The sequence below is a fragment of the Camellia sinensis genome, chromosome 4 (assembly GCF_055761805.1).
Source record: "Camellia sinensis isolate YWXY chromosome 4, ASM5576180v1, whole genome shotgun sequence".
Lineage (NCBI taxonomy): Eukaryota > Viridiplantae > Streptophyta > Magnoliopsida > Ericales > Theaceae > Camellia > Camellia sinensis.
In genome coordinates this window covers 145294224-145319594 of record NC_138964.1, presented here as the reverse complement: position 1 = coordinate 145319594, position 25371 = coordinate 145294224, and the positions used below count along the sequence as shown (strand labels likewise).

The window sequence follows — 25371 nt, the reverse complement described above, 5'->3', positions numbered from 1 at the left end:
TTAAACATAATTTAACAGCTCAATTTATTTTATTAAAAAAAATTAAAAATTAAAAAGTAATATCTAAAGATAATCTAACGACCAATAAGTGCAATTCCCATCGACTGTTATTTCAAAAATAATTTTTTGCCATAATTTTTTTATACGTCGTTAAAAATTAATAATTGGAGATTTTTTCATCATGATTTTTATAAATTATCGTTAAAATTTATAATTAGTAATTTTTTTATAATGAATTTTTAAAATTATTGCTAAAAATTAAAAATTAGTAATTTTTTTGTGATATTTTTTAAAATTATCACTAAAATTTATAATTATTGATATTTTTTGTGATAAAATTTATAAATTATCATTAAAAATTAATAATTAATGACTTTTTTTTAATAATATATGATAAAAAATATCATTAATTATTATAGAATCTATTAAATAATAAATTTATTTAATAGGATATACGCATAAATCTCCAAAAGAATAGGCACAACTATTTCATTTACGGAAAATCCTACGACGTATCCTTGTCATATGCACCCTTCCCTTGTCACGTGGACCTTGATATTATTTTGATAAGTATAGTATTTAGTTATAATTTTTTTATGTAATTATGTCTCGAAAAATATAAAATTATGTCATTTTATATTTTAGTTATAAGTTACATATATTAGAGCATCTCCACTGACAAGCTACTCAAAATTTGACAAGAATTTTAAACATGTTACTTCAATGGACTACTATAAATTTGACAAGAATTTTAAACATGTTGCTTCAATGGACTACTATAACCCCTGCCAAATTTGGCAAATATTGGTAACAAGTTTGGTAATTGCCAAACTTGCCACATCATCCAAATAAACAGAATTTGGCTCCAAAATTTTCATGGAAGAAATAAACATTGTGAAATAATAATATACCAGAGATGGAACAATAATATAAAATTAAAAAAAAAACACAGTGGAACAAAAAATTTGCCATTACAATAGATTTTTGGAGAAATTATTACCAGAGATGGAACAATATATTCCAACTTTCCAAATTTCAACATACCAAATACAGAATCACCAAATTTTCAATTTTCCAAATTTCAGTTTCACCAATTTGAAGCAAACAAAATTAAAAAAAAAAAATTAAAAAATGAACATAGTGAAGAAAAAAAAAAAAACCTAACAGTGAGAGGGAGAAGAGAGACAGATGATCTTCTTTATGTTCTTTAATACAGATGATTCCACAGATGATACATATACGTGATCTTCTTTCTGTTCTTTGATACAGATGATACAGTGAGAGAAACAGAGGGATGATGGTAGACGACAGTGAGAGGGAGAGGGATAGATTTGGAGGTGGGTTTGTGAGATTTTGAGACATGGATGATCGATTCAAAGGGAACTGGTGATGGACGAAGAAGAGAGAGACAGAGAATAGAGAGAGGCGGAGGTGATGGACGGAGAAGACAGAGACGGAGAGCAGAGAGAGGCAAAAGTGATAGACGGAGAGCAGAAAGAGAGACTGGTGATGTATGGAGAAGAGAGAAACGGAGAGTAGAGAGAGAGACTTTCGGTGATGGAAGGAGAAGAGATAATATTTGAGAGAGAGAGAGAGAGAGACGGAGACTGAGAGAGAGGAGGTGATAGTAAAACCAAATAGAGAGAGAGAGAAAGACGGAGACTGAGAGAGATGAGGTGATGGTGAAACCAAATAGAGAGAGAGAGAGAGAAAGACTGAGAGTGAGAGAGAGAGAAGAGACGCGTGGACGGTGGTGATGAAACCAAATAGGATCGTTGTGCTCTGTTTGGCTAAAAAAAAAAACAAAAAACAAAAATAACAACAAACAGGTCGACGGTGGTGATAAAACCAAATAGAGCTGTTGTACTCTGTTTGGCTAAAAACAAAAAAAAAAACAAACACCAGTTTGTGTCAAAAATAAATATGTAGTGATATGTTTTTGGGTGGGATGAATTATATTTAATTTTTTTTCTAATTTTTTAATTTTTTTAATTTTTTTATATTTGTCTAGTCGGGAATAATATAAATATATAATTTTTTTTACAAATAGTTCAAAAAATGTCACAAAAGACAAAAAATAAACAAAAATAAAATCACAATAAAAATTATATCCAAACAACACCTACAAACTTGGAGGGAAAGTTGGTTGAGATTTGCCAAAACAGCAAATGACCATTGGAGCACCATTGCTATAATTTGACAAAATAACACTATTCATTGTCAAATTATAGCAATAACAGTGACATTATAGCAACAATGGTTAGAGATGCTCTTATACACCCTTTCATTTACTACCATTCTTTTGGAATATATATTTGGATAAATTATAAATAATCTCTTTTAATACTGTTCTTTCATAATTTTAAAAATCACATCTTATTCTTTTAAACTTTAATTACATAACAATTATATTTTTTTAATAATAAATTATTAAATCAATTAACAATTTTAATTTTCTCATAAATATATTTTAATTAATAATTTTGATAATTTTATTATTACATGAAAGAGTGGTTAAGAAGTTTTTTTTGTTAATTATTTATTTATTTATTTATTTATTTATTTATTTTTTTTGATAAAAGAGCATTTGTAATTCTCAGAACAGGCTATTTGTATAAAGCTAACACTATTTATCTAATTTTTACAACATAGGGAATATTTTCTTTTTTGTAGAAAGTTAGATTAGTTGGTAAAGTTAGTGTACAGAAATGTATCACTTAAAAAGATCGCCTCTAGTCCATCAGTTTAAACCCCTGAGCTTTCTTCACTACACTTTAAGGTGTAGTTACACCCCATCTTGCCACAACGGCATGAGAACATTACAAACTTTATTTTTTTTATAATCAAAAGTCTTAGCTAGTTTATTTATTTATTTATTAAATTTGATTTTTTTAATGATTTTTTTGTTATTTATAAAAATTATCTTCTTTTTATTTATTTATTATTCCAAGTTAAAACAAATTGAAAAAAAAAAGAAAAGAACAAATCGGAAAAATAAATTTCACAATTTTGACATAATTACACTTAAACTTAAATGTATATTTTCACTGTATATCCTTGTATTTTCACACAATCTGCATTAATACCGGTCTCTTTAACTTTATTAAAAAGAAAATATAATTATACCAAAACTACGGGGTCAGTGTAATTTACCCTAAAAATTGACACAAGACACAATTACTGAAGCACAGACAACTTTTTTGCATTATACAACTTGGGCATTCTCTTTCCTAAGAAGGTTTATTGTCTACATGGAGGGGAAGGGATGATCATTGAGACTTGACATTAGTTACAGATTGTTTCTGGTGTCAAAGCTCCAAATTTATGTCCCTTCTGCAGCTTAGGAACCGGGAAATCAAGCTCCACAATATTTTCAAAACCCAACTGAGTTATTCAGTTAATTCCAAAATTCCTGCATAAATTAAACATGGAATCAGGGATAAATGATTCTCAGTATGAACATGAGCGATAAATTTATACCATATTTGTGCATCATTTGATCAAATATACAATAGACATGAACATTATTGTTCACTAGTTTTTCTTTATCATTTCTTGTAACCACGATGAAATATTTCTTGAATAATCTATGGATCGGGTGTGAGATCATTGACTTGCAATCATATGCAAATATATTATTTACCCGATGAAGCAATTAAAACACAAAAAAGTATTTTACTTCATGAAACTTTCGTACCTTCAAAAAATGATATAAAGAACATCTTCAGTCTCTAAAGATGGCTGGAACTGTAGATTCTGTAAAATACTCCTTTTTGAGGTCCTCCACCGAGCAAAATCTCACCTTCAAATAAGACGAAATGAATTAACATGAAATGAAATCACATTACATGAAAAACAAAATGATGATCAATTAATAAGAAAAGTTTTAAAAGTTTATCAAAGCAAAATTGAATAGAAGTTACAGGGAGAAAATTGCATATAAAATAATAACCATGTCTATATGTAGAAACCTTACAAGAGGGCTGCTTTGGAATGAAAATTTACAGTACAAAACTATGACTCAGATATATGGAAGGCTGATAGAAAACTCTAAGAAAGTTGGAAGCAGTTGTTTGAAAAGCAAGGGCTTGTTTGGCGCAATTTTGAGGTTTAATTTCGGAAACATGTGTCCCCTAAAGAAGTGCAGTTTTTCTCTAATAAGACTGGGATTTTTTTGACTTATTACCTGAAAGTCATTTTGAGAACAATAAACTAAATAAACTTCTTTCAATCTTTTTTTCTGCTATTTGAAAACTAAGGACAGAAAAGTTAAATCTGTCAAACAGGGCCCAGAATGTATTTGTTAGGAAAAAAGGAGATTCCTGCTTCCTAACTTACAACAACCATGCTGAGGCTTGCTTTGGAAACCTTACAGTTAGATTGCCTATTTTCAAGTTATGACATTCTATGATCTGACCAACTCTTGGATAATTATAAAAAAAAATGTTCTCAATGACAGTTTTTATTGGGGTAGTGTGGATTTGATAAGTACTTTACTCTTAAGGACGTTTTGGAGTAAGGGTATTTCTGCACTTGTGACCTGTTGTCCTAATTTTTATTTATTTATGTATTTACAGTTGAAGGGAGGTGGCTATCACTTGTAATCAATGGTATCCTCTCATATTATATTGAAAGCTACAGCAACCGTGGACATAACCCCAGTTTGGGCAGAACCACGTGAACCTTGTGTTCTTGGTATGTGTGTATGATTTATCTTTCTTATGCATTTGTTTTTGTATTTCATGTTCACTGATCCTAGTTAGTCAGCCTTGACCACGTGAGCTAAACACCATAGCTTGTAGGCTTTAGATCCCCTAGTAAGATAAATATGCTTTGGTGTTTAATGTTTGATCTCCAAACTATGTTCATGTCTAAAATGCATCTTAACTTGTTTAGAGCTATTCCTCAGTCAATAATAGGAATAGCAAGACTGTGATGAGGAGAAGAAGCCAAGCACTACATAGTAAGCTAAAGGTGTGAATGACTACAAACACCAAATAAACGTCTACACCATTAAGTTGTCCTATATCTGCATGAGTTTTAAACAATTGACAAAAAATTGGCAAGGAAAATACCAAGTGATGCAGCATGTAAGTAGGTTTCAACCAAACTACACAAAATAAAAGGAACATTACATAATATCTACAATTTCCTTTAGCAACATAGAATTCATGAGTACACATGCGCACACACATATAAATTGATAAGTGCTTACCAGAGAAGAATATGACTTTAACAAGGGCTTGGCTAGCTGCCAAATTGGCTTAAATATAAATGGAGCACCAACAAAGAGGACTTGGCCCAACCGCATTGGATAGTAAGAGTAAAATACATCAAACTGCCAAATAGAATAAAAAATGAATGCATAATGTTCACTACATGGTTGGCAGGCAATAATGAAGCAAAATTGGTTGGATATGAAACAAAATTGCATTTTCTTTGTGATTTGGACAATTTTAGCTGATACTACTTTAATGTTGGAGGGAATAAGGAGCAGCATTCAAGCGGTACCAACTTGTTAGTAAGGGCAATGGGGTAAGTAAGCAGTCACTCTGCAATTAGTGACATTAACCATTTTCTGGTAGTTGTATAAAAACAATAGGGTATATTACACTGATCTCCCCTGATGTTTGGTCAAATCACAGCCAGCCCCCAAGGTTTGGGATAATTAGACCAAACTCCCTTGTGTTTTATAGTCACATAACACTTAGTCCCTGTCGTTAGTCTGCCTTTAGAAAACATGCTGGAATTTGTTGAGGTCATCAATTTTTAAATTGACATGCCAAAATTTCTTTTAACTAATTATCCCATAATTTAAACTAACACCTCAACCTAACAAAATCAACCTAGTCACCAACCACTCCTCTTCATTCTCCCAACAACACAATGAAAACACTAGCCCAACCCATTGCCTAACCCCTACTCCCATCTACTACACCCTCAAACCCAATGCTACCCATAAATTTTAGAGAGACCATTGATATGGGCCGCGATACTGCCATCTACCACCCCTCCCCCTACCACCACTGCCACCTCGCCTGAGCCATTTGACCTCCTCCCTTGAGGCATCTAATCCTAACCTGCAAATCCCCAAATCAAAAAAACTTATTAAACCCCCAAATCAAACCTCCCTTCTCTGGATGACTGGGATTTTCAGGGGATGGTCAGAGGTTGCACTACCACTACACCCACTTCTCGAAACCTTTATAATCACACAATCTGGTTGTGGGTGTTTTGGGTCTCTCTCTCGAGATTGTACAAGAGGATGGTGGTTTGGCGTATGAGAGGGGGGGGGGGGGGTTGCACGGGAGAAGTGGGAAGAGAGAGAGGTGGTCATGGCGGGGGGGAGAGAAGAGAGAGGCGTGGTGGCGGCTGGAGGAGAGAGAGAGGGATTTGTTAGACTATTGTGCGGTGGTATGCATTTGATGGTGGTGTGGAACGGGACTATGGGGGGCAGTGGCAGCTGTTGGAGGAGAAGACGAGGGGACAAAGAGAAAATAGGGGATGGTAGCGGCTAGCTGTAGTTGAGAAGAAAGGAATGGGGAAAGGGTGGTGGCATACACTGTTAAGAGGGGAAGAGAGAGGAGAGGAGAGGGAGGAATGACTCAGAAAATAGAGGAGAGGAAGATATATAGTGAAGAGAAACATATGTATTCTGATAAAATCAATAATGCTGTTAATGCCGTTAATGTTTCAGCTCAGCCAGGGGAGATCGGTGAAATTTTTTCAAACCTTGGAGAGAGTGTAATTTCTCCAAACCTCAGGTGACATCAATGTAATTTACCCAAAAACAAAATATTTGCTGCTACTGTGAAGAAAAATCTCAAATGTCATCAAGTTCTCTTGTGACCATAAAAAATCAACTGTTCATGTATCAACTACCGGACAAAAGTTAATTGTTCAAATATCAACTACTAAGTTGAGTTTTCATTCGGTAATTGAAATCCAAAGAAAAAAATGTGTGAACTGAGAATTTTTGTGGTATGCATACAGGAAGCTCCCTTGGAAATTGCTTACCCAAAGATTATGCTTGAACTGAAAAATAAACCAAATTACAAGGCACTGTCTAAAAGATAATCAGAAGTAGTCCATTGAAATTACCACAAATGTTATGAACTTAAGATCCGTATTCTCGGTACCAAAGCCCCGGAGATCAAATATTCCAAGTATGTCTTCTTTTCCAGCTGGGAGTCTACTCAATGCCTTCTCAACTAAAAAGACACACAGCTTCTCATCCTCAATAGGATTTTGTTTCTGTGGCCAAAATTTTTAATGCAATTATCAGATCCATACCAGACAAAGCATAGTTGAAGTCTCAAAGAAGGTTAACAGAATATATACATGTAGATATCTAAACTTTAACATCGTTAAGAAAAAATAAAAAAATGACTCATTTAATTATGGTTATCCTTTTTTTTCTTGGGACCTCATGAACACTTTGAGAGCACGTTTGGTATGATGGAATGGGATGGAATGGAACGCCCATTCTAGCTTTGCATTCTCTTTCCCCTGTTTGATACGCCTTATTTATGTGGGAATAGCCACTTTCCAACAAAATATGGGAATGCCTATTCCTTCCTCTAACCTAAGGAATGACCATTCCATTCCATCATGGAATTATCATAAAATTTTTTTATTATTTTTTTGTTAGCACTTAAAAAAAATATTATTATTTAACTACTACCACCATTCCATTTTCCTACCACTCTATCTCAACCGCCACCGCCACTGCCGCCGCCACTACCACCATCACCACCCTATTGTCACCACAACCACCACTATCACCACCACCACAGCCACCACGCCACCATACTACCACCACCATACTACCGATGTCGCCACTACTATCACCACTACTACTGTTGGCTGCCGTAGCCACCTCAACTGCCATCACCACCACCACCATCGCAACCACAACACCACCTTACCACCACCACTAGGGCCACAACAATCTACTACTACCATCGTATTATCATTGCTAGCACCACCACCGATGCCACCGCCACCGCCGCCGCCGCCGCCATCGCCACCACCACTATGACTCACACCATCACTTTCACAACTATCAATATTATCATGATCTATATAAATTTTTACTAGCTTGTTAAAAAAAAATAAAAAATAAAAATTTATTCTATTCCATGAGTTTAATAGATATAACCAAATATGAGAATAAAACTTATCATCCTATTCCTATGTCATTCCATGTTAGCAACCAAACAATGGAATGGAAATGGACATTCCATTCCATTCAACCTTGTATTCCATTCTCACTTTTATTCCATTCCCACTTCATTTCATTTCATCGTACCAAACATGCTCTGAAGGTTACGATTATTCTTGCATGAGAACACCACTAATTTAATATATATGGGAATGAGTGTTGAATCTGAGGTTAAACAGAAGAAAGTTTTTCACACTAGAAATTCATGCACAAGACTGTCATCAAAGACACTTTGGTACCTAAACACAACCATCCATCTGTGGGCCTGCTGTTGAAAAGGATCTGTGCTAAGATGAAATAGTTTCAAACAGAAACCCTAGCATTTTTAATGTTTTCAAAAGACCAAGATTGAAATATATAGCAGCTTCCAAGAGTAAAGAAAAAGGGCCAACAAAAATAACTGACTGACTAACTAAAAATCCCAAAAATAAAAGATTGACAGAGTACACAATTCAAGTTTTAGACTTACTGCAGGAAAATGCTTGGATGCCACCACAATTAGCACAGGTCTACCATGGACATCGAGAAAGTCATGCACAAAGCCTTTTCCAGTTTCAGCTACACTTCTCACCGATTCTTCAGACAATTCTGACACACCAAATTCTTGACGCCATTTCTGATCAGGTAGAAGGAAAATTGAAATGTCCCTAAAAATTACTAATTATTTGTCTTCAGAACGGCTATAATTGTTTTTAAGCACCAGCGCAACTATACAAAAATCTCTTCATCTTTTTTTTAGGAAGAGCTGTGCAGCTGATTCTACTGCTTAACAGTTTAGTTCTTAAGCTATGAAGAAAGAAAGAAAAAAATAAATTTTTTTTTTTTTTGAAGACCCAACATAATTTTTAATTTTTTTTTGTAAAAAAAAGGTCAATTTCCACCTGACCTCCCTTTGAAGGAACAAGGTTGCTTAGTCTGCATGATAATTTAAAAAATGTACCTAATGAGAAGCTTGAACTTTTCAGTGACCCAAATTGCCAAGAAGAGTCAATTACATGTTAGTGCATTTTCAAATTTTAATATCCAAATAGCATGAATGCATAGGACATGGATACAATAGCTTTAGCCAATTTCGAGACAGTATCTTCAACAGAAAATTTCCGATCCTTCAAAAACCAGCGGATCATGTCTTCATCATCTCTTCCATTTTTTCCCACAGGAAGAATAGGATGATATTTTTCAAGCTTCTCTTTCACATCTGTCACTAGCTGCAGATCAAAAGCAGTATAGACATAAGATCAACATATCCTTAAAGCTAAAGAAGACCCTCACAGACACACGCATGCTCATTTAGTCAATCATACAAGGGTTTGTCCTTGAAGGAAGGAACTCCAGTTCTTGGACATTTACACTGTAACAAAATTAGGGGCAACAGTGAGGACCTGGAAAAATTATTATGTGCATTTGGAGCAATGCCCCACACTAATTATCAATTGAGACCTACCATGTTGTCTCTCAAAGCATTGGCACAAAAGTGATGTGTCCTATTATTTAGACCAATAAATAACTATCAATTTGGAGCACCACCCAACCTAAACTTGCTCCAGGAACACCAAATAACTTCTCAAGGATCTGGGTAGAGTACTGTTAGATAATCTCCAACCCTTCATCAAAATTTTCATCAAATTTAAATTTGATGAAAAAAACGTGCTCCAACCATTGTATCAAATATGTATTTAATCAGGAGAGACAAATTTTCCACCAAATCAAGGACGAACCAAATCCTTCACCAAATTCCCAACAATCATATTTTTACTCAATTTTGACAAAATTTTAAAAATAGTAAGGATTGGAGATGGTTTTCTTTCACTAAAAATAAAGAAAACATGATTTAGGATAAGTTACAAATTTTAATATTTGATGAAATTTTTTGAGTAAGGATTGGAATGTTGCATATCAAATCAAGCTTTTAACCAAATTTTCACTCAAATTTGATGAAAAAAGAGTAAGTATTAGAGATGCTCTTATGTCACCCAACAAACCAACAATGGACGAAACAGGACAAAGTAACACCAGAAATACAAATTACATAATTCTCAATTGTCCAAGACAATGCAGCAACTCCACTTAAGAGAACTATATACTTCTGACAGAAACAAAAGAAAATCCTAATGCTCTACTGGTTAGTCAAAAAATGTAACAAAACAACATAACAAGCTAATTTTCTATCCCACTATTATTACTTTTCCCCATTAAATAGTACATTGAATTGAACTTTTCATGTTTGAACCAAAACCCAAAAACCTTAAAACCCCAAATTCCATTTCCATTTCTTTTTCCTTCAATTCTATCAATGGCAAAAACAGAGCTTAAAATTTTCCTGATATAAAATGGCACACAAATCAAACCCAGTTGTTTATCTGAAAACCCAGAAAGATTAATGGATAAACAAACATGTAAAGTGGAGAAATTGGAGAAATGGGTACCTTATGGGACTTAATTGGGTGCGAGATACGACTATGAACAGAGAGTTTTTGGGGTCGAATTGGTCTATTGGAGTGAAGAGGTGGAACGCACTGGTGACGGAGAGAAGGGCAGAGATTCAAAGCCATTTTCTTCGGCGAAAGAGAGAAGTTACTGGTTTCAACTGATTTCAGAATTGTATATACGTACATGAATATATGATGAAGTTTTGGGTTTGGGGTTTGGTTTCGTGTCGGTTTATCGCGCGAGCAATGTGGCACGGAATGCGGTTGTCAACACGCAAGCATGTAAGAGTGATTTGAGGAGACGTCTCCTCTCTCACTCCCAAGAAGGTGGAAAGAAGAAAGAAAAATAAAATGTGGGGTTGGAGTAAAATTAACACTATTGGGGCCAATATCCTAATAATTTCCTCAATCTCAATGTATGAATTTAATGTTTTTGATTGTTCTTAACACAATAGTGATTTGGGATTAGTGAGGTTGGAAAAATAATAAAAAAAAATCTGAAGGTGTTTGATCTTTATGATAAAATAAAATTTTAAATTTATAGGAAATTAAGTACACAGCGAAAATAAATATATTTGGACATACATTTTACGCTAAAACTGAATTCATGAATTATATGTGTGAATCACGTGCTTCCATGATGAATTCGTACAATTCCCAGCAATAGGGTACCCATACTATTCACAGTACAAATATGTAATTGTTCTTCAATGGCAGAGAGTTATGGAGAGAAAATTAAAGAAATTTTTTGATTTAAAACCCAAATTATATAATACGCATAAGATATTTACTTATTTTCATCAAGTAAAATTGATAGGAAAAAAATTCAGTCATTAAATTCAACGAAAAGGGTATCTTAGTGTCACGATCCAAACCCGTCCCTATAAGTTTAGCGTCATAACCGGTCAATAATCTGTAGATTACCGAAGGCCTCATAGACAGAAAACATAATGCTAGGGGCTAGTAGAAGCAGATGATAAATATACAACGTCCATTGAGTTGTACAAACATATATGGGACATAAAAATTTTAGGCTCTGTTTGGTAGAACTCTCCAAACATATTTTTACCCTCACCTTTGAGTGTCTTGTTTGTTTACAGTTTTTAAAAGTTAATTCCATATCTACTTTTGAAAATTCTTTCCCAGACAGGAAAATTTGGACTAACTGGTCATCCTCCTGGACGTCTGGCCGGTTGACTGAAACAATAATATATTTTTTTTAAAAAACAATTGGCACATGTTATTTTTTATATTTTAAATAAAAAAATTCAAAATTTTTTAATTTTTTTTTGAGTTTTGAATAGAATTTTGAGTTGTATGTGTGATTATGAATTGTAAGTTTTTGTATCAAATATCATATGTCACATTAAAAATTTCTCACTCAATTCAAAACTATTTTCAAAACTCATTCACCAAACAAATTTTTCACACTCAAATCATAATTTCAGACTCACAAATTCAAAATACAATTATATTATCAAATCATATTTAGAAAACTCTACCAAACACTACCTTAAACTTTTTATATACATATGTTATCACATCATTCCTACGTCATCATATATATATACAAATGAGATAAAATGGGACTTAGCCTTAGTTACAAAATAAACAAAGACTTGTTTAACCAAACAAGAAAACAAAACTTAAACTTTAATCACATAGCTATAATCACTTGACATATTAAGAACCTTCACAGGAGGCACATAGGTTAGTTGAAAAAAATAGATTCCAACCAGACGCCTCTAAGCCTGGTCACTCGCCTGATCACCTACATATATAAATAATACAGTGAGCTGGAGCCCAATGAATAATAACAAAGTAAAGGTTTTATGAATGATGTTCATAACAGATTTAAAAATCAGAGTTTAGTCAGAAACAGATTCATGTTCATATCAGATTTTCACAAATAATCATACGTGGTATATCCATTAGCATTAATAAATCAAATGGCTCATGAATATATGAGATGCTCTGATGACCCAGGAAGGGACCAGATGACCCATAAAGAAACATATACAAATCAAATAAATAGTTATGCATAACCAATCCTGGTATCAAGTAACAGATATCACATGATACTAAGGATGCCACAAATACATTTCAGAAAGTTGGACAATCATTCATTTAATCATAAGATAACATTTCAGAAAACAGATATCAAATCATATCATATCATTCAGAAAAAACTTAAAGTTGAACATAGTTTTACAGAACTATTACTCACAAATAACTCCAGAAGCAGATCAGGCAAATTAGATAGATCAGGTAAACGATAGCACGTGACCTACATAAACACATAACATATACACATTGAAACACAATATCACTTCCTTAATCAAACTTGACTTCTCTTGTTTTTTCCTGTCTAAGTGATCCGAAATTCTACTACGCATATTCTTTCTTTATTCAAATGAATCGAATTTTCATTTCACATATTCTTTCATAACCAAATCTCTCTTTTCCAAATAAACCGATTTCTTACTTGGCTTCTTAATCAATTATTACTAAATCAATGATTTATCCATTAACCAACTAATTTATATTGATTATTAGTTTATTAATCGTGTTGAGTCATAATTCTTGCCTAAGAATGCTTGGAAAGAGATTAGATTAAAATATGAACTAAATGTCATTTTTCCAAAATATGATGAAAAAGAGCTGTTCACTCGAGCGGTCTATCAAAGACTGCAAAAGTACTGAAAGTCTTTAATGTGTGCTCAAGCTGTAATTACACTGCTCGAGTGGTTTGTAAAATTTCAAAATTCCAAATTTGCCAAAAGATGGCTTCCAAATGCATTTTTTAAGTTTTAAACCCATACACATCTTGATCAAAATTTTGAAAATACATTAGAAAACATAAACACTTATTTATTTATAAATCACTTGCTCAAAATCTTGAAACATAATTCACTTATTTAAATCAAAACCTTAAAATCAAAACCTACGAACTCACTATTTTTTTTTTTTAAAATCAAATGTACAATGAAATTGCATGTAACTTATGAAGCTTAATTTAATTATAGCTCCTAAAATCAAACCCAAAATAATTAATTTCTAAATTAACTTTAATAAACTTGAACTTAGCTCCAATTCTTCATTTTTTTGTCAATCTCTTTTTAATTGCATAAAATTGACTTCAAACTCTTTTTTATTTTCCTTCAAAATATGAAATTAAAGTTATAAATTTCTTAGAAGGGTGCAACTTGTCTCATGTTGAGATCAAGACTGGACTTTTCCAGTCCGGCCCATGGGTCAATTTTTGAACTCCTTTTCGATAATCCGAACTGTTTAATGTGTAGAACACGTCGAGTATTATATTTTTGTAAAAAATTACGTTGATTGGATATCGATAGCTATTTGATCGGATTAGATTTGTATTTTAAAAAAATGAACGGTGAAAAAATAAACAGTTAACAAAATTCTGATCCGATCAATAGTTATTGATATCCAATCAGCGTGATGTTTTATAGGGATATAGTATTCGACGAGTTGTACACATTGAGCGGTTCGGATTATCGAAACGAGACCCACAAATGGGCCCATGGGCCGGACTGGACAAGTCCAATATTGATCTCAATAAGAGACAAGTTGGACCCTTCTTAGAAAATCATTTGCATGTATGAAACATTTACCAAAATCTAACAAATTTTACATCATCAAGCTCAAACCATAATTTGACTTCTTAATTTATATCAAAACTCAATCATAAACTCATAAACTTTAAAATATAAAATTAAGGCCCAAGACCTTGAAATTCTAAGATACATGTAAAATGAATTTCAAATTTATGAAGAATACCAAAAATCAACTAAAACTAATTAATTTCCAAACTTATTTCTATAATCTTAAACTTAACTCAATTTGTAACCTCAACTTAATTCATAATCATAGATGTTCCAAAATATGTTTAATTTGAATAAAACTCTTAAATTACATTACATGCATGATTAAAAATCTAATTATAAAATCAAAACTTTATCTAAATTTAGGATTAATTCCAAATTTTCATAAACTTAATTTTTATAAAATATTTCATTTTTCTCTTCAAAATATGAATTTGAATGGCTCAATTTCTTCAAAAGCCATGATGCATGTAAATATAAACGTAAATACTTATAGAATTTCCTCATGCATGTACTAATGGAACTTAATTTCATGCATTATAAAAATCAAACTCAAAATAATTAATTTCCATAAACATGAACTTCGCATAATTTTCTTCATCTTCTTACTAATTTCTTCCAAATTATATGAAATTGAAACCAATTACTTATTGAATTCAACTTTTAGATGAGTTTCCTACAAGATTTTAGCTTAGATTCCTTACCTAGAGCTTTAATTTGTTGAATTTCTTGTTAAATTTTGAGTCCCTTCTCTACACTTTTCTTTTTCTTCTTTAACTAGAACTTAAGTCTTCATCCTTTATAATTTCCAGATTTCCAACACAAATTCTCTCTCTCTCTCTCTCTCTCTCTCTCTCTCTCTCACACACACACACACACACACACACACACACACACACACACACACACGGGGTTTCTCCTCTCCTCTCTTTCTTAAGGTTTTTTTTCTCTTTTCCCTTCTTCTTTGAGTTCCTTCTCACTGCTGCCAGCACACATATATTGATACGTATATATGATTTGTTGCCTCAACATCACACCTGTACATACACTTGTCAACACAACACACCCACAGAATTACTCAATACACCCACACCCATATCCACCCTCAATTCTAGATTCTTTCATGATTCAATTTATGTTTAAGATTAATTTAATTAAGTAACATTTAGTTTTAATAAATCTTAATGAATACATAATTAAATTAACCATAACTAATCACAAATCCTACATAATTTAATTAGTCCAATTGATTTTAATTAAGGCCCAATTAATTATAATTAAATTTATCAATCTGAATTAGATTTTTAATCAAACTCCCAAAAGACTCTAAATATCAAATCAAACATATTGCCACCATCAATTTTGTTATCTCGAATCATTAAGGCCTTCAATTTCAGATCAAACTTAAAATCTCCATCAACAAATCACATACTCAATTGAATACCTTATAAATAAATTTTATTCATAATAATCTTAATTCCCAATCAGCATAACTTAATTAACTCTAATTCGGACCCAATTAATCAAATCTCAATTTTATAAATTTAAATCGAATATTTTATTAAACTTCTATATGGTCCGATACTCAAAATTAAAATACTTCAATTCACCAATTATACTCTCTTGAGCTGTTTAGGCTTTCAATTTCTAATTCCAAAAAATAAATTCTCAACAGAATCATATACGAATCAGTCTTCACAATTTTCATAAATCCCAAATTAGATTAGAATAATAGGCAATTAAAATTCAAATCTCCTTAATTAATTAAATGCTAATTATTATACGCGGTGGAGTCATCACACTTAGATATTTTATATACATTTATATTGAATTTAATGACTAATATATCATTTTTTTTTGTTAATTTTACTTAACAAAAATAGACTTATGGCTTATATTGAAAATAATTTTAAAATTTAGGGTTTAAATTAATAAAATTTAAAACTATTTTTATTTTATTATAACAGTCAAATTCACACACACACACACACACATATATATATATATATATATATATAATTATAATTAAGCCTAAAAGTTTTTTTTTGGTTTCTTTTTAATGTAAGTTACTCCCTTCGTCCCAAAATATTAGTCATTTATTTCATTTTTTATTGTCCCAATATATTAGTCTATTTTCAAAAATCAAAAATTAAAATAATATCAATTTTTTATTTTGTCTTTCTTTTAAATTCATTAATATTAATATTTTTGAAGTGTAATAATTGTATGGTTTCAAAAAAAAAAAAGTGTAATTGTACTATCAAAGGGTAAGGGTGTAAAAATGGCTCGCGATCTGGGAGTGGGCTCAGCCTGCTTAGGCTTGGTTAGGCTCGAGTTCGAGCCTAGCCTCGGACCTTGGGCCTAAGCCTAGGCTTGGGCCATCATTCTGAAGCACGACCCGACCCATCGGCTTGCTCAAAGCCCACTCAAAGCTGGCCCGCCAAAGCCCAGTACCATTTTTAGTGGAAATGAATAAAAATTTGATAGAAAAAATAGAAAAAAAAAAAAAAAAATTGTTTCGGCCTGCCGAGGTCCAGCCCAAGTTCAAGCCTAGACCTAGGTCCAGGCTCGCCCAAGGCCCGAATAATCTTTGGGTCAAATTTTTTTTTTTTGTCCGTGGATTGGCGCAATCCGAATTTTGGTTGGAGCTCCAGCAGCCCGACATGGGCTAGCTTGAGTCTGAGCCCGAGTGAGTCAGGCTAGGTCAGGCCCAATTTACACCCCTACCAAATGATAGTTTTGAAAAATTAAGGTTGCGCTTGATTGAGTTTTCTAAATATGATTTGAGAATGGAGTTGTATTTTGAGTTTGTGAGTTTTGAAATTATGATTTGAGTGTAGAAAATTTGTTTGGTTATAGTTTTTGAATAGAGTGTTGAATTGAGTTTTGAATTGAATGTGAAATTAAGTTTTGAAAGTTTGATATGACATGTGAAATAAGAAAATTTGTTTCGTTATGAGTTTTGAAAAGAGTTTTCAAAATTTAATTCAACCTATAATTGATAATTAAACACACAACTCAAAACTCGATTTGAAATTTTTCATCATCAGTCTTAATCAAACTATTTTTAAAATTCAATTAAAAAAATGAATTATTAATTTTTTTTCAATTAATTTTTTTTAAATATTTTTTTTTCATTTTTTTTTCAAACAATATTTTTTTTCAATTAATTTTTATGTCAATTATTTTTTTCAATTAATTTTTGTGTCAATTAATTTTTTAGGCCTGAATAAACATATTTTCTTCCATACTTTTCTAATATTTTCTAAACATTTTGTTCAAACCAAACACGTTTGGGGATTACATTTTTATAAAAATTAACAAAAACCAATTTATTAAATTTTTTTAAACACAAACCAAAACGTAAACGTTATCAAACATTATCAATGTTTTTTCATTTGTTAAATTTTATCAATTTAATGAAAAATCCGTTATCTTGTACCATTTTCCTTAGCTTCATTATTGTCCCTTACCCCTGCCTCACCCGTGAAGCTCATATTATTGGGGCTATTGATTGATGTATTTGACTATGAAATGACTAAATCGCCCCTCTTTCATAGAATATGAAATTGGTATGTAAGCAAAAAATGAAAAGGGCAACATCGTAATTTCACTAATGCAGAAGACCCATCACTTCTCTATTGGTTGTCAGTTGGTCAGTATTCGATAAAAGAAAAAAAAAAAATAAATAAAAAAAGCAATTATAGCTACAGATTTTTTTTTTGACCATTTTTTTTCCCTGAGGCTTTATTTTATATAAGTCACCAACTTCATTTTTTTAACTACACCATCTTCATTCCAACAACTTTAGCAACTTCTTCACCATAAAACCACCTCCTCCACCACCTACCTCAATTAATTTGACAACCAATTAATTGCAAAAATTCAGTGTAGATATTTACAATTCATATCTGTGTAAAAGAAGAGACGAAGAGCTTTCATAAGAGGTTAGTTTGAACCAGAGCTTCACAATTTCATAGTTTCACAATTTCAGAGCTGAGCTGTAGAAAGTTGAATATTTCAGCAAACAGGTCGAAGCGAAGGTCCACCGGTGGGCCATCCAGCAGGTCAACCGGCTTCACTCCCGGCTTCCAGCACCTAAGGTTCAGTTTGGCTATTTGTTGCTTGCCTTTTGCACACCATTTTCATACATTTTGCTATACATCTTTCACACATTTTTCTTAACTTTTGCTGTTATTTTGCTTACCTTCGTAAGTCTTGCTGAGAACAAAAAGAGCCAGACCTGAACGTGCGAAACCTCTAACCCTTCACAATGTGAACAACAACAGACTTATCAAACTATTGATTTTCTCACATACAATCACGAACAAGCTTATTCAAATTTTGCCAACCGACCAATTGTTACTGGGAGAAGGGTAAATCTTCATTTTCAATATGATCCTCTGTTGCTTGGCAGATTGGAGACGATGGGATGGTTACCTTTAACTAATTTACCACAGAAGGTATATCCCTGTCTTGCGTATTTATTTTACCTTCACTTGAGACCTACTGAGGGAGAAGTTGAACTGTATAGTCTGACCTCTTATGTCAAAGGTAAAATAATCACACTGAAACCTCACACTTTGGTACAAATTATTGGAGTTCAGTCAGGGGATTTGCAATGTCATTTTCAGACTGAGTTTGACTTAGCTAACATTGTTGGTGATATAACTGAGGTTTATACCACAATTTGTGAGAACCGATTTACCAGCACTAATTTACAAGCAAGACATTTGAAACCCCACCTTCGTATTCTTCATCGATGGATAGTTGAAAATGTCACTCCCAAAAAAGGACATTTTGATGCTGTTCCATTTTTTAAGGTTTATTTGTTATATTTTTTTGAAGTTTGACAAACATTAGATTTATGCTACATATTACTGAAAGAAATGATGGTTGCAAATCTTGGTACTCTCAGTAGCCGGTCATAACCTTTTGGAGCTCTGCTAACCAAAATTTTCAAAGTGCATCATGTTAGCGTTGAAGGTGAAGTAGATATGAAAATCACTTCACCAATTTCAGAGTATACACTGACCCGAGCTAGTGGCGCTAAAAACTTACTGGGATCTATTAATTTTGCAAATGAACTAATACCTGATCCCGAAGACCCCAATGACAATGCCATGCCACCAAATCAACAACCCTAATGTGACAATCACCTCTTTAGTCAAAATTAATTTAAATTTAAATTTAAATTAAATTGCATATGTTTATTGTTAACTAAGTGTTTATGTGATTAAGTGCTATTGATTGCCTTGAAAAATTATTGACTTGCTTGATTAAACAGATAGGTGAGAATAGAAATTAAACATATCTGATTCGCTAATTTTAGCAAGTTATAATTAAATAATTAATTAAGCAATTAGAGCCTAATTCACATTAGTATAATTAAATTAATACAATTGAGATTATTATATGTAGAGGATTAATTTTAATTTGTGTGGATATGAATTTCATTTAATCTGATTAAATCCTCAATTTAAATCAAATAATTGATGAACTAAATAAAATAAATCCTACTCATCTATCTAATAGGTATTGAAAAGAGAGAGTGTGTCACGACCCGCTCCCCGTACCCAAGGGTTAAACATCGTGATAGCCAGTAACTGAGGTTACCTACGGCCAATTCATAAACAAATCAAATAACGCGAGCGGAAGTAATATTTAATAAGGGTACCAAAATAATCATTGGAACTTCTATTTTTATTACAAAATATATTGACCAAAAATGCCGATATTTACATAGAAAAATATCATAAACGTGCTGTGTGTGTCTATTCCGCAGCCCCGCATATAAGACTTTTCAAAAGCTATTTCTGAATTGCATTATTTCCTGAAAATTGGTAAACAACTATAAGCACATGGCAGAGTGAGAAATATTATACCAAGAGTATAAGGGATACGAAATAACCATGGATAGTTAATTAGGCCAAAACATTTGAGATAGCTTAGTCGGAACAAATAATCCTTTAAATAGCAAAACTGAGATTATTTTCATTTAAGTGGCAAAAACTGAAATACAGAAATGATGTAACTATATAGCCATAACCATGGTACTGAACATAATAGAACAGAGGTCACATAAGCGATAGTCAGAACAGAGGTACGAATTCAAGAGGTGGCTCGTACGGATTCTAGAGGTGGCTCCCACAATAGTGTAGCACTTAGCTCCGCACAGCACTTTGGTCCGCACAGAACAGAGGTACGAATTCAAGAGGTGGCTCGTACGGATTCTAGAGGTGGCTCCCACAATAGTGTAGCACTTAGCTCCGCATAGCACTTTGCTCCTCACAGAACAGAGGTCAATAGATCAGAGGGCCACAAAGTAACCAAACAGAAGTCAATGGTTATTTAAGACCCCAAGGCGTGGGACTCCTGTGGTGGTACTTACAAAACATAATTGTTTAAAAGGTTATTGTCAAATATTCTTAAAATATAAAACAAATGTATCCATGGATTTTCTTTTAAGCAAATAGGGTTCAGAAATAAAACCACGTAACTAAAATGTTTATATAATTTATAATAGTTTATAAAACATAACTTATATAAAATAAGTATGGTAAGTCGAAACATACGTAAAATACATTTTGGAGACTCAAGATATAATATAACTCACCTTAATTTTAATACCTTACTCTTTCTTTCTACTATAACCCTTTTAGCTTCCACCATTTTTTTTCCTTCTTCCTCTCTTTTCTTTCTTTCCTTTCTTTCTTCTTTCCTCTCTTCAGGTGAGACGCCTCCTCCTTAAATAGAGAGGAGAAACCACTCTTTGGCCAACACGTGGCCGAGCCCCAAATGATTCCGCAGATTCTATAATTAATTATATAGATTCATTCTTATCCTTAATAGATATTTAAGATAATTACATTTTGATCCAATATTTTAATATAATTATATAAATAAATTAATTCCTAATTAAGTTACACTTTATCATATACCAACAGTAAATTATTTATTTATTTATATTTTGACCCCTAAAATTATATTGTTTTACAAAATTATGCATAATAATATATAATAAATTATATATTTTCCGAACTCAGATTAAATAATATTAGTATAAATTCTATAGAATAATTAAAAATCTGGGTTGTTACAATCTTCCCTCCTTTTAAAATTTCGTCCTTGAAAATTGTCATATGTAAGCTATCCGCTGCGAACTCTGATATATATATATATTCGATGATTAATCTGATAGAAAATAGTACCTCAAAAAAAAAAACTTTACCAAAAATAACTCACTGTCTACTTGTCAAAAATTGTTTTGAGCCAAAATAAGAAAAAATGAGCGACTTTAAAAACTTTTCACTCGTTTTATTCACGATAAAAATAAATAAAAATGAGAACACAATGACAGAATTATATTCAAGAATTGAAAATTTTGAGATGAACTTTTCATTGATGGGAAATAGTTTCAAAATTAGTATCTTTATAATTTGAACCTACTTTTAAAAACATCAAAATAATTTTTTTTGAATATTGAACTGAAAATTATATGTATTTAATTATATTATAATTTTGGTGGGTGCTTGAGCCGGACATCCTTCTTTTCTTGTCCTTCTTTTACTATAACAAATGTAAATTATATCTAATATCCTTCACAAATTAGGCACACTAAAAAAAAAATTATTATTATATATATAATCATATAAAATTATAATATAATTAAATCGACGAACAAAATATAATAATTTGGTACTAATTACCCGTTATCCTAGATCTTAAATGTGCGCGTGTCCTATGCTCCAATGATGATTTTTTTTATTTATAAACCATTGCTTTGATACCACTTGTCACGACCCGCTCCCCGTATCCAAGGGTTAAGTATCGTGATAGCCAGTAACTGAGGTTACCTACGGCCAATTCATAAACAAATCAAATAACGCGAGTGGAAGTAATATTTAAATAAGGGTACCAAAATAATCATTGGAGCTTCTATTTTTATTACAAAATATATTGACCAAAAATACCGATATTTACATAGAAAAATATCATAAAAGTGCTGTGTGTGTCTATTCCGCAGCCCCGCATCTAAGACTTTCCAAAAGCTATTTCTGAATTGCATTATTTCCTGGAAATTGGTAAACAACTATATGCACATGGCAGAGGGAGAAATATTATACCAAGAGTATAAGGGACACGAAATAACCATGGATAGTTAATTAGGCCAAAACATTTGAGATAGCTTAGTCGGAACAAATAATCCTTTAAGTAGCAAAACTGAGATTATTTTCATTTAAGTGGCAGAAACTGAAATACAGAAATGATGTAACTATATAGCCATAACCATGGTACTGAACATAATAGAACAGAGGTCACAGAAGCAATAGTCAGAATAGAGGTATGAATTCAAGAGGTGGCTCGTACGGATTCTAGAGGTGGCTCCCACAATAGTGTAGCACTTAGCTTCGCACAGCACTTTGGTCTGCACAGAACAGAGGTACGGATTCAAGAGGTGGCTCGTACGGATTCTAGAGGTGGCTCCCATAATAGTGTAGCACTTAGCTCCACACAGCAATTTGCTCCGCACAGAACAGAGGTCAATGGATCAGAGGGCCACAAAGTAACCAAACAGAAGTCAATGGTTATTTAAGACCCCAAGGCATGGGACTCCTGTGGTGGTACTTACAAAACATAATTGTTTATAAGGTTATTGTCAAATATTCTTAAAATATAAAACAAACATATCCATGGATTTTCTTTTAAGCAAATAGGGTTCAAAAATAAAATCACGTAACTGAAATGTTTATATAATTTATAATAGTTTATAAAACATAACTTGTATAAAATAAGTATGGCAAGTCGAAACATACGTAAAATACATTTTGGAGACTTAAGATATAATAGAACTCACCTTAACTTTAATACCTTACTCTTTCTTTCTACTATAACCCTTTTAGCTTCCACCATTTTTTTTCATTCTTCCTCTCTTTTCTTTCTTCTTTTCTTTTCCTTTCCTTTCTTCTTTCCTTTCTCTCCAGGTGAGATGCCTTCTCCTTAAATAGAGAGGAGAAACCACTCTCTGGCCAACACGTGGCCGAGCCCCAAATGATTCCGCAGATTCTATAATTAATTATATAGATTCATTCTTATCCTTCATAAATATTTAAGATAATTACATTTTGACCCAATATTTTAATATAATTATATAAATAAATTAATTCCTAATTAAGTTACACTTTATCATATACCAACAGTAAATTAATTATTTATTTATATTTTGACCCCTAAAATTATATTGTTTTACAAAATTACGCATAATAATATATAATAAATTATATATTTTTCGAACTGAGATTAAATAATATTAGTATAAATTCTACAGAATAATTAAAAATCTGGGTTGTTACAGAGTGTGTAGTTGGTGGAGTCATCTTTTCTTCACACCAACAGACCCACGTAGAGAGAGAGAGAGAGAGAGAGAGAGGGAAAAAGAGAAATGCTAGTTCAAGAACAGAAAGTGAAGCAGATTATTAGAGCTCAATTTCTTCATCTCTAGGTAAGGGTTCTTTTGTAGTTCAATAATTTGTAGAATCATATTACCAATGAGAGCATCCAAGATCATTTTAGGGGGCTATGAGCTTAATTGAGTTGAATTGATAATTAATACAAGAGATTAGAACATGCATGTTAGAAAATTGAAGAAATGGTCAATTTACCTCATAATCATTACATGCATGGCATATTCCCAAGAGAACTTGGGTTCTAAACTTGTTTTTAATCATGATTCATGGAGTTTAAGGAGAGATTAAGCATGAATTAGAGGGGGTTCAAGAAAATGGATGTTTCATGAAATTGAGTTTCAAAAATGGAAGAATGGGTTTAATTTGATATTTAGAGCCTTATAAGAATTCAATTAAAAATTTGATTTAGGTTCATAAAATTAGATGTAATCAAATTAAGCCTTAATTGAGAATTAATTAAATTCAATTGAAATTGAGTTAGGCTTAAGATTATGGAAATAAATGTGAAGATTAATTATTTGGGCCTTGATTTGCTTGAAAATGGAGTTGAAATTGCAAAATGTGCATATTTATGAGTTTCTAATTTGGTAATTTAAACATGACTGAATAATTGTAATTTAATGTATATGAGCCTAATTTAGGCTTAATTGTGTAATTAGTGAACTTAATAAGGATTGATTTATGATTAGATTATTTATATTTAATTAGTTTGATTAATACATAGCTAAACATATTTTAATTGGAGGTTAATAATTTAATTTATTCCTAATACTAGTCATCCATATTTAAAAGGAATGAAAGAAAAATAAATAGGAATAACCGAATGAAAAATTAGAATCAAATGAGAGAAACCGAAAGACAAACAAGTAACCGAATTAAATAGATTGTAGAGTGTAATTGTAATTGTGTTGTGCTTGACTTTATTTGTTTAGGTTGGACGCCAAACCAAAAGTACGTGTACCGAGGAGCCCACGGTGAGTAATAATGTTTGTAAAGATATGTTCAGTCGTATTTATTTTCAGATTGATAAATCATATTGCTTTCTGAAATGATACTTTTTATCGATTGAATGATGATCCTATTTTGAACTATATTCGTGGCATCCATAGCATATTGATTGCTATTGTTATTGATATCGTTATTGTTACAGAGATCTCTGTCAGTTCCAAATCTTGGAACTAGTGTTATTGTTTGATGGCCATCAATTGATTGTTCGATCTTTTAAGACCTAGTGTATTGTTGCTATTGGATGTACCACGTATAACCTATAAGAATATGATTGATTGAATCGATTGAATTGAATGATTGATTGACAAATGATAGTGATTGAAGTGTTCTACTGCTAATCGATTATTTCAAAGACTATAAAGGACATCATTCTTAACCTCTTTATACATCTGTTATTCACTGGGCTTTAGCTCACAGTTTATTATATATATGTAGGTGGCCAGGCACCGGATCAAAGCTAGAGGCGTCGACCCGAGCCCTTGTTTTGTCAAGCCAACTATTGTCCCTCAGTGCGAGGTTTCGAACTAGCATATGTCAAGGCGTTTTTGGGTGGTTTGACTTCACCTTTTTGAGTTTGTTAAGTGAAAGGAATGTTTTAAGACTAATGTTAATACTAT

The 25371-nt window shown here is 32.2% G+C and overlaps 1 protein-coding gene across 2 annotated transcripts; it reads right to left on the bottom strand.

Moving 5' to 3' along the window:
- Positions 1 to 3075: 3075 nt before the first annotated feature.
- LOC114263406 (Sec14p-like phosphatidylinositol transfer family protein) lies at positions 3076 to 11019 on the bottom strand. 2 transcript variants are annotated; one of them, XM_028203932.2, is made up of 7 exons: positions 10651 to 11019; positions 9280 to 9432; positions 8694 to 8840; positions 7102 to 7254; positions 5216 to 5338; positions 3698 to 3802; positions 3076 to 3412 (listed from the first exon to the last, which is right to left on the bottom strand). In XM_028203932.2, exons 1-6 carry the CDS (start codon positions 10837 to 10839, stop codon positions 3725 to 3727), a joined length of 843 nt encoding a protein of 280 aa, XP_028059733.1. In that variant the 5' UTR covers positions 10840 to 11019; the 3' UTR covers positions 3076 to 3412; positions 3698 to 3724. The 2 variants fall into 2 exon arrangements, with proteins under 2 accessions (XP_028059733.1, XP_028059735.1); XM_028203934.2 differs by lacking the exon at positions 5216 to 5338 and having other exon boundaries at positions 10651 to 10995.
- Positions 11020 to 25371: the final 14352 nt, after the last annotated feature.

Coding starts and splice junctions, on each gene's coding strand:
- LOC114263406 (XM_028203932.2), bottom strand. CDS start 10,839: ATGTACGTATATACAATTCTGAAATCAGTTGAAACCAGTAACTTCTCT. Junction 5,339..7,101: donor TTAAGTTCATAACATTTGTG/GTAATTTCAATG, acceptor TCTATTTGGCAG/TTTGATGTATTTTACTCTTA. Junction 3,803..5,215: donor TAAAGTCATATTCTTCTCTG/GTAAGCACTTAT, acceptor TCTTATTTGAAG/GTGAGATTTTGCTCGGTGGA.